At 28.0% G+C, this 11,160-nt stretch overlaps 1 protein-coding gene across 3 annotated transcripts; it reads left to right on the top strand.

The window, feature by feature from the left end:
• The first annotated feature begins 3,547 nt into the window (after positions 1 to 3,547).
• LOC112720600 (AP2-like ethylene-responsive transcription factor ANT) lies at positions 3,548 to 9,221 on the top strand. 3 transcript variants are annotated; one of them, XM_029290156.2, is made up of 10 exons: positions 3,548 to 3,790; positions 3,899 to 4,226; positions 4,376 to 4,907; positions 5,713 to 5,795; positions 6,027 to 6,035; positions 6,945 to 7,033; positions 7,226 to 7,299; positions 7,423 to 7,473; positions 8,056 to 8,132; positions 8,501 to 9,221. In XM_029290156.2, the coding sequence occupies exons 2-10, from the start codon at positions 3,908 to 3,910 to the stop codon at positions 9,016 to 9,018; spliced, it is 1,752 nt and encodes a 583-aa protein (XP_029145989.1). In that variant the 5' UTR covers positions 3,548 to 3,790; positions 3,899 to 3,907; the 3' UTR covers positions 9,019 to 9,221. The 3 variants fall into 3 exon arrangements, with proteins under 3 accessions (XP_029145989.1, XP_025627377.1, XP_072062772.1); XM_025771592.3 differs by having other exon boundaries at positions 3,549 to 3,795; XM_072206671.1 differs by lacking the exon at positions 6,027 to 6,035 and having other exon boundaries at positions 3,549 to 3,795.
• The last annotated feature ends 1,939 nt before the right edge of the window (positions 9,222 to 11,160 follow it).

Genomic DNA, 11,160 nt, shown 5'->3' with positions numbered 1-11,160 from the left:
ATAAATAATGCAACTGTATTATATATATACTAAAAGATTATTTATCAAATTATTCATTTATATAGAATATATTTTTAAAATATGATATATATTAAAAATATATAAAATAATATATAATAATTAGTTTAATAATTAATTTTACATACACATAATATTTTTATAAATGATACGGCGTCTTTCAGGGAAAAAATTTAAATTTAAACTTATGTTACGGATAAAACCTTAAACTCGGTTTATTTCTACCGAGTTAACTTTCCATAAGTCATATGTATAAAGACTGTTATAAAACCATGAAGCATTTTTCTAAATTCCTAATCTAGTGACGAATTTAACTAGAAAATAAGTATCTATTGGACTAAAATTCTCGAATTTGACCCGAGAGGAAAATAAAACATAGGAAGTATCATTTGATTCCTTCATAGTATGGCTTCCTTGAGATACCCACCGAATTAAAAAGGGAAAGGAAAAGAAAAAGAAAAGATGAGCAGATCACTCAGATTGAAAATCAGAAATAGTGGTTTAACCCTATTGGTAATTATATACTATGCTCAAATAAATAAAAAATGAATCTTTCAAAAATTGTTTCGATTAATATTTTGTTTTTGACAGTTCTTTAAATTAATATTAATAAATGTAACTTTATAAAAAAATATTACGTACACACAAAAAAAAATTATTATATATTTTTGTATAATATATATAGTTTAATTTATTTTTAATATGTATTTTATATTTAATATGGTTAAATTTTATATTATACAATATTCTGTTTGTATACATATTTTTAATTTTATTTAAAAAATATAAGATAAAAATATTATATTTAATAATATTAATTAATTTTTTTTTAAAAAAAAAATATATTTCCAGTGCAAATGACTTATGCCAGCGGGAGGAGACTAATCTGAGAGGATGGCTTATTTGTTTGTATGCAGTAAGGGAGGTATTAGGAGAAGTGGACAACACAGCTGAGGATGGAAACGACGTCGCAATGCATGGAGCAGCAATAGCAGCAGCAGCTCCATGAGCCTATAAAACTATGCATTGGTGGCAGATACCTATACTCTATGTAGTTGCAAAGTGTATTTGTAGGGGTCCAGAGAGCACATAACATAGCACGGATCTGTAAAACTGTTTTGAAGTGACTTGATGGGGAGGGACATACTTTGTCTACTCCCTCCCCCTCTTCTCAAACTGTAATCACAATATCTAATTCAACCTCCTCTACGTATGTACTCATCACATTAATTACATGATCAGATGCAACAAGCAAGCCCCATTTATCATTCAATATAATCTCTTCTCTTCTTTATTACACACATCCCCCATTGACTTGGTTCTAGACGTCGGTATCGTGGTTGTTTGTTGACATTATTTTTTAATAGAGTCATTTAGATAGAGATATTTAAAATATTTTTTTAAAGATATTTTTTATTAATTAAAATTCAGTATATATAATCGATTAAATTGTGTTATTTTTGTTAAAATTAGACCGAACAAAGTAATTTTATTAAAAATCGATAAACTAAATTTTAAACTAATCTAAATTAATATTTTTTATAAAAAATTACTACAATACTCTTATTATAAAAAATAATTAAAATATTCCTATTATATATATTTTTTGAAAACTCTAAATCCTAATGAGAGAAATGTTAGAATTTACAATTCTCAAAATTAATATATATATATATATATATATATATATATATATATATATATAATAGAAGTATTTTAGCCATTTTTTATAATAAGAATATTATAGTCATTTTTTATAAAAAAATATTAATATAGACCAGTTCAAAATTTGATTTACTGATTTTTTAGTCAAATTGATTTGTTTAATCTATTTTTGACAAAACTAATACGATGTTTTTAATGACTAAAAGATATTTTTAAAAAAAGATGTTTTAAGTGTCTTTATTATGTGAGTGGCTCTCCTTTTTAATTTGATACATCAAAAATTAATTTGTTATAAAATTTGAATTTTTAATATTTATTTAAATAAATTAATAAATTAATTATTTGATTAATCTAGGTTAGTTTATTTTGATATCTTTATAAATTAACAAATTAAAGAAAAAAATCCATTATTAAGAATTTTAATTTATCCTATAATTATTTTACTTATATTTGCAAGAATATGTAATGTAGTACAATATATATAAAGGAGCTACTTAGATAAAAATGTTAAAAAGTCTTTTTTTTAAAGATGTTTTTTAAAAATTAAAATGTAACACATATAATCAATTAAATTGTGTTATTTTTATTAAAACTAGATTGGACAAATCAGTTTAGCCAAAAAATTAATAAATTAAATTTTGAATCGATTTAAATTAATATTTTTTATAAAAAATAACTACAATATCCCTATTATAAAAAATAACTAAAATACCCTTATTATATATATATATATATATATATATTATTTGAAAACTCAAAATCCTAACCCTATGACAACAGAGAAGAAAAGGGTTAGAATTTAGGATTTTCAAAATTAATATATATAATAAGAGTATTTTAGTTATTTTCTATAATAGGGATATTGTAGTCATTTTTTATAAAAAAATAATAATAATTTAAACCGATTCAAAATTTAATTTACCATTTTCAATCAAATTAATTTGACTGGCCTAATTTTGATAAAAAATAACACGATTTAATCGATTATATATGTTAAATTTAATTATTAAAAAATATCTTTAAAAAAAGACATTTTAAACGTTTTTATCGAAGTAGCTCCTTATATATAATGGCATAATTTGAGAACAAACTCCAAAGTTGCCTTAAAAGATATTTTAAATTAGTTTAGTGAATGTTTAATCAAATATTTTAATTTTAACAAATTTTAACTATTAAATTAATCATTCATTTATTTTTATTTTGTTACACATCAAATTTTTCTATTAAAAGCTAACAAAATTCACTTAAGTAGACATGGAGAGACTAATATAAAAAATTTAATATTTTATAATTGATCATGAATACAAAATTGATTAAATTTGTTAATTTTAAAGAGAATAAATTTGATATAAAAATTAATTTGTCTGATAGGTAAAAAGTTGATAATTGGTTTTATAATTAGAATTTATTATCAATTAAATTATTTGACTAAAATTTTAGTATTTAGCTTAGAATATATATGTTAAGGTTATTATTATCCGTCAAAAAATTATTATTTTTTTAAATTAGTAACATTAACACACGCGTTAACTAAAGTAAAAAATTTATTATATACTTATTTAAAATACAAAAATATTTGATAAAAAAATAACAAAAAACAGTAAAAAATTGATCTTAATTAATATTTATTAAAATTAATAAATATTAAATAAAATAATTTTTTTTTATTTCTCCCTAATATTACCGTTTCCAAGTATTACTTGAAAAAGAAAAAGAAAGAGATGTACGTGTTTTGTGCAATAAGGTGCAAGATGGGGCTTGTTAATGGATAACAAGAACATTTAAATTCATTTTGAATGAGAGTAAATTCTATAATCCAGAGAGCTAGTGAGAGGAGTAAGGCAAAGAGAAAGGGAAAAGGGTGGGTGGGGGAGAGGAGCGTAGAATAAGAATAAAGCAAAAGCGAAGGTCTTTCTCATACACAGATCCCCATGGAATGCGGGAACGATCAATAAGTAACCATTCCCTTGCTCCTTCCTGTAACCACATTCCATTCTTTTTGTTTTATATATTCACACACATAAGACACACATACACTCAATACAGAATCAAATCACACTTGTTCTTCCCAAACGCTGGGGGTTGGAACTTGGAACAAGACTATTGAGTACTGTAATAATTACTTACTTATTTATTTGTTTTCTAATGATTGAGTTGCTTTTTAGTATACATATTTTTTCCCCTTAAGACAAAACTCAATTTTTGTTTGTGTTAGAGAGAGAGAATGAAGAGTATAGTGGAAAATGATGATGGCGGTGTTGAGCTTAATAATGAAAACAACTGGTTGGGGTTTTCACTCTCTTCTCCACACCATCATGTTGATTCTTCTTCTTCCTCCTCTGCTGCTTCTGTTCCTCCAACAAGCTTCTACATGAACCACCATGCTTCTCATCTTAGCAGCTATGGATTCTACTACGGAATTGAACCTGACAACAATAATAATAACGTTAGCCTGTATTCTGGTTTTCCAGTTATGCCCCTCAAATCTGATGGCACTCTCTACGGAATGGACCCTCTAATCAACAGGGCACACCCACAACAAGGTTAGCTACCTCCAATAAAAAATAAATAAATAAAAATAAGAAAGTTTTCTGAATCTGATTGTATATTCTTTTTGTGCCCGTGAATAAAGGTATCAATAGTATTAAGTTGGCTTTAACTAAAAATGTTTGTTGTAACTTGTGGTTTGAAGTGATTGGTTCAAGTTCAACGCCAAAACTGGAGAATTTGTTAGGTGGCGGCGATTTGATGGAGACACCTCATCACTATGAATGTAGTGTAGCGGAAGCAATGCCTCTCAGCCTGGACACCATTTTTCATAGAAACAACCACCAACCACACTTGTCATACTACCATGGGCTTCTAGAAGGTTCCAACAAGCAAAGTACGCAAGCTTCAGACACCAACGACAACAATCTCAAGAACTGGGGGGTGATTGAGGTGAATAATGGAGGTGGTGAATTATTAGGAGCTTCTTCAATTGGAACAATGAGTTATGGGGGGGACTTGCAGTCTTTGAGCTTGTCAATGAGTCCGAGCTCGCAATCGAGCTGCGTCACGAGTTCGCAGCAGCGTGTGAGTGTCAATGGCATTGATTCCATTGTTGGCAGCATGGATGCAACAAAGAAGAGGGGTTCTGAAAAGGTTCAACAGAAGCATATTGTTCATAGAAAATCCATTGACACGTTTGGGCAAAGAACCTCACAGTATAGAGGTGTAACAAGGTTTGTTACTTAGTTTACTCATCCTTCCATTCTAATCTTTTCCAGATACTATAACTTGTTTCATTGGATTGGAGACACAGATACACAATTATTGTTATTTTTATTTTTTGGTAACGTTGCATTTTAGTCTCCAACATCTGGTCTAAGTTGATAATGTTTGGAATATTTTATTTTATTTTAGATTTTTAACTAAAATTAATTTTTTTAAAAGAATCTTATTTTTATTATAATTTTTTAGACAGTAATAGAAATTATAATTATAATGGTCGTAATCGTATTTATAATAATTTGACAGTAAAAATAATAGAATAATAAAAAAAATAGTATTTTTGAAAAAAATTAATTTTGACAGAAAATTAAAATAGAATGAAATTAAACGTATAAGATAAAAACATTTTAATATTAAAAATAAAAATAAAAATTCAATCTAAATATTAAAAATTAAAACTATATTTTACTCTACTTTTTCTAAAGAAATTTTTTCATCTTTTTGTAATTACTAAAAGCAAAAACAAAAAAAATATCCATCTCTAAATTTCCGAGGCAACATTTTCTTTACCGTGTATATTAATTAGTAATGAACTACGATTCGGACAAATTTTTTCAAGCATTATCTTGGTTTTATTTCCGTTTTAGCAATGTTTATGCAGAAAGAAGGTCAAGTCGGTGATATATGCAAAACATCATTGCTATGATATGGTTCATCACTGATATGCTAATCAATAGCTTCTTATTTTTCGTTATTATTTATTTATTTATTTATTTTTTCAATGTGTAAAGGTTGTTTGTTTGTTTGTTTGTTAAGGCATAGATGGACTGGTAGATATGAAGCACATCTATGGGACAATAGCTGCAAGAAAGAAGGCCAAAGTAGGAAAGGAAGGCAAGGTGAGAAAAAAGGGACAATGTTCCCATTCACTTTTTCCTTTTCTTATTTATTTATTTATTTATTTTTCCCTCTGTTTATTTTTGGTCAAACATATCTATTCAGCTCCATTATGTTCTGCTTTGGTAACATCTGCAATTTTTTCAGTCATCTCTCACTGCTGTTTTTTTGTTTTTTGTTTATGTGTTTTTCTCTTGCGGGGGAATTTAACTCTAATGCTCCATAAATCTCAGTTTATCTAGGTAAGCTCTCACAATACCTACATATATATGTGTCCTTATTTTTTTTCCGTAATATCTCATGAGTCTTTAAAAATTTTTTAGTCAGATATTTAAGTTTTAATAAATTTTAATCACTAAAGACTAATATGAGATTTAAAAATGTTTAAGTTTGTTATGTCTTTTATTAAATAACATTAAAAATTAATTTGTCTAATTTTTTTAATCAAAATTTAAGATAAGAATTGATATATCTAACAAAATAAAAATTTAAAAAATGATTTAGTAATTAAAATTTGTTGAAGATTAAATTACGTGACTTAAAATTTTTTGAGACTGATTTCAAATATTAGTTTTTTAATTTTTGCTGTATTAAATTCCCTTACATTAAATATATGGACAGTTTAGAGACGTAATATCTTTTGAGTTGAAAATGACGCAAGAGATATTAGTTTTTGTAACGAGGAATGTTAGAAGGCCAAAATGGATTATTATTTTTAGTCATTAGTTAGCTATCGATATTTAAAAATATGAGATAAAATATGTTGTTGAATTACTAAACTAAAAAAATTAGACTAAAAATTGAATAGGTACTGATTACAAATTATTTCAATTTTTGCCGCGGACAAATTTTGAAGTCGCAACAGTGTTACTTCAAACAAAGCTGCCGAGTGTTTTATAGGGCCAATACTTGGCTTATTTTATTTTATTTTGTTAAATTCGCAAAATTGTGACTTCAAGTATCCAATTATCCATATTACAGAACGTTTTGAAATCCTCCCACGTATAAACTAATACATCATTATCACAAATTCATGTCTAAATTATTTAACCACAAGTTTAAGATATCATTTAATATTTTGCCTATGATGTTAACAAAAGAGAGCAAAATTAACGTTTTATTCAAGTGATTACAAAATTTTCATTTCTTAGGGGGTTATGATATGGAAGAAAAAGCTGCGAGAGCTTATGATATGGCGGCACTCAAGTACTGGGGACCCTCCACACACATTAACTTCCCTGTAATATACTTATAATTGATTAATTAATTAATTAATTAATTAGTTCAATTTGCTTTTTCTTTTTTCTTTAAATTATATTTTCTAATCAATTTCATTGGACAGTCCTAGTCCAATAAAGTGATTGATGATATGATGATCCATTGATCCTATTATAATTGTTTCTCTTTTTTGGCCATGTTCTTTATTTGATAGTTGGAAAATTATCAAAATCAACTTGAGGAAATGAAGAACATGACCAGACAAGAATATGTTGCTCATTTAAGAAGGTAAAATCCTTGCTACTGTTTCATTATTATGTTTTAGTAAATTTGTGAACAACCCATGTTAGTATTACTTATTTGACTAATTCAATTACTAATGTTTATTATTACTCAACTTTGTGGAATCAGAAAAAGCAGCGGATTCTCAAGGGGAGCTTCAATGTACAGAGGAGTAACTAGGTCTGATCATAGGCTAAAATAATTACATAGCATATATTATAGATTAAACTACTACTTTTATCCATAAAAATTCATAATGTTAACAAATTTACTCATGAATAAATGAAACTAACTTTATACTCATCAAAGATGAAAATTTACACATGAAAAAGATCGAAATATTGATCAGTATACAAATGAATAAATTTAATATTGAGTACTTTGAGAGGCGGAGCTTCATACAAGACAAGGGAGGGCAATAGCCTCCCCCAACCATCAAATTTTCTTTACAAGTTATGTATAAATTTTAGTTTAGTCTCTTCTAAAATCTTTATTTTATTCTTTGTTAATTGTAAATTTTTCTTTTTGGCCCCTTCCTGAAAGTTAATCTAACTCCGTCTTTGGACACTTTTGTCATATAAAAACTATTTTTCGTCAATACAAATTAGTTTCGTTTATTCATGGTTAAATTTGTTAGCATTTTAAGATTTCATAGTTAGAGATGACAGATTAGATTATACTTTGTTTACATAATATTTTCACAAAAGAAGTTCAATATGTTCTAAATTTGGTTTCCCTTATTGTTCAATTGTTACGTAGCAGACATCACCAACATGGAAGGTGGCAAGCTCGAATTGGAAGGGTAGCTGGAAACAAAGATCTATATCTTGGAACCTTCAGTGAGTAATTTTGATAGTTTCTTAATATACCACTAATTATTGGTTTATTTTATTGACTTTTTTTATGTGTTTTACATGAATTTAAAAACTTATTATTAGCCTCTGATTGTGATCCATGAGAAAATCTAATATTGTAAAGTACTTTTATTCATGGAAACAGCTTTTGTCTAAGGCTGTTAGTTGTACGGATGAAAGACAATCATCACATAGAATCTGCAATGTTCACTGAAAATACCATGATTCAATGTTTCTGACCAAAGATGGAAAAAACATAAAAGAAAAAAAAAGAATAAAAGAAAGAAACATGTTCCAATGATAGTAGAAAATGCTAATAATCATTGCTCTTATTTGAAATGAAAACTTCTTAGGCACACAAGAGGAAGCAGCAGAAGCTTATGATATTGCAGCCATAAAATTCAGAGGGGTTAATGCCGTAACAAACTTTGACATAACAAGATATGATGTCGAAAAAATCATGGCAAGCAACAACCTTCTAAGCAGTGAGCTAGCACGGCGGAACAAAGAGGTTCTTGTTGGCAGAGCCGGTGAGTTTAGTAACAACCTTGATAACCAAAGCCAAGAATCGATTCTAATGCAAATCAGCCAGAGCCAGCCAAGACTGGAGGCAATAGACAATATGTTTTTTCAAGAAGTGGAGGATCCGAGCAAGATTTATGCGCATTTGCATAATGCGCATGCATCGAATCCTTCTTCGCTTGCAACAAGCTTGAACAGCTCAAGAGAAGGTAGCCCTGAAAACAGGACAAGCTTGCCAATGCTCTCTGCCGGAGGAGTAGCTTCTACCAAGCTATTGGCAGCCGCGGCAACTATTCCGGTGCTTTCTTTGCCTCAGATGCCGGTTTTTGCTGCTTGGACAGATGCATAGACATACTCTTCCCCTTCTTTTAATTAATTACCTGTTAAGTGAAATTTCAAGCTTCCTTTTTTTAATTATTATTATTAGTAAATCGTGAACAATAGTACATGAAGGGGTTGTTGGTGGTCTAGGCGAAAAAAAAATTGGCGGTTTATTTTTCAAGTCTTTTGCATTTCAGCATTTCACTAGTAAAAAATTCCAAAATTTTCATATCCTTATGACCCTTGTGTCCTAGTTTTTAGTACATTCATAATGCATTGATTAGAGAAGAGTGACTTAAATTTACTAAGTTTAAATTAATGCATATTATAACACAGTAAGATAATCTAACAGTGTAAACTGAAAATTTAGTAGAGAATTTCAATATAACATCATATTCAAATCTATATTACTAGATTATCATAGTGAATATGTTTGAGGCATGATAAAATCGTTGATCCATATAGAAATTTGTAGAAAGTTACTCGGGTATAGATGAAGATTTTTGTGCAAGGAAGTGAGCAATTCATATTCATGCAATGTAACACTAACACTGTAACACATGAATTCTGATTCTCAGTGAAATTCCAAAAATCTATGCGCAAATATAATGAGTACTAATTGGTAAAAGAAGGATGAGAAGGTTAATAAAAAAGTTATGATTAAGAAAACATGAAATGATTGAGGCAATATCAATATGCGAGGGGGACACCATTCATCATCATTAGTTTCAGCATTGTTGGTCCTATGAAGTACAAAACCCAGCTCAGTGTGTCCCAATTATGTTGTTTTTAGTTTCTTTTTAAAAAAAGAAAAAATAAAAATCCCTTTGACCATAATAATCAAAGATGATCACGTCATTGCTAGGGATTCTCCACATCCAGTAGTGTCATCATTACTTAGAACAACTTTTTCTTGTTAAAGCTTTGTCTAAAGGCATGAGATATTCCCTTACTGCTCAATTCAAACAAAAGGGAAGTGGGTGCAAAGATGGATTCCCTCATCATCAGAATAGAATAATCACTTTATGTGATCTAATTGATGACTTAGTTGATGGCTGATTTTCTTTTTTATGAAAATTATTGTTGTATTATTTTCGGTTATAAAAAAGTGGTGTGTTTTAATTTAGTACGGAGATAATAATAAATCGGAGAATTTGATTTGTGTTTTAAAAATTTTAAAAAATTAAAGTTTATAAATCAGAGAGTTAGATTTGTGTAAGTTTACAAATCGAAAAGTCGATTTTGTACAAGCTCACAAATTGGAGGGTCGATTTTGTATTTTAAAAATTTTTAAAAATTAAAGTTCATAAATCAAAAGATTAGATTTGTGTATAGGTAAGTTCACAAATTAAATGATCAATTTTGTATTTTAAAAATTAAAAAAAAAAAGTTAAACTTTATAAATTAGAGGGTCAAATTTATAATCTTCGTATAAAAAAAACATACCAAATTGGCAAATTTCACGCATTATTAAAAAATAGCACTATGAATCTAATATTAAAATAAAAAAGTATTTAGTTGATTGCCCCTTTCTTATTTTTACGTATTTTTTTTTATTTGTTGTTTGTCGGCTGTATTATACTTTAATAGTGAAAAACAAATTGTTGTGATGTAAATCAAGCTCTCTTAAATGGGGTCTTTTCTAAAGCTTTTTCTTTAAATTTTTTATGATTGATCGGTGGCTCTCGTTCTTCTTTTCTAATAAATGTACTTGTTTGTTTCTTTGTTCTTTTCTATTTTGATATGCTGGCTATAATGTTGATCCATATTTGAATGATCTAATCTAGTTGAATTAGTTTTTCTGTTTGTCAAGACGTTATGTATGTCTATAACTTTTGCTGTTAAGTACTAACCGAGCTTAACCCATATGGTTCCGTTCCATGGTACGTGTATAGCACTCACGCTTATTATTTTTTGTGTGGGAAAGAGTTGAGTGCATCTCACAATGATGGGAGAAGAGATGAGTTTTTCTTTGCTATGGTGTGAACAAATCGGTCCCTCCCATTTGTTTCATTTTTAAAATCAACAATCACAAATCAGATGGTCCGATTTGTGTTTTTAAAAATAAAAAAAATTTTACTGTTGAAATCGGACCGTCCGATTTCTATTTAAAAAAATAAAAAAAAAATAAAAAATACAAAACGGACCATGCGATTTGTAGTTTTTTTTA

The sequence above is a fragment of the Arachis hypogaea genome, chromosome 11 (genome assembly GCF_003086295.3).
Source record: "Arachis hypogaea cultivar Tifrunner chromosome 11, arahy.Tifrunner.gnm2.J5K5, whole genome shotgun sequence".
Lineage (NCBI taxonomy): Eukaryota > Viridiplantae > Streptophyta > Magnoliopsida > Fabales > Fabaceae > Arachis > Arachis hypogaea.
Note: the sequence above shows the minus strand (reverse complement) of the source record. Positions and strands in the feature narration are given on the sequence as shown.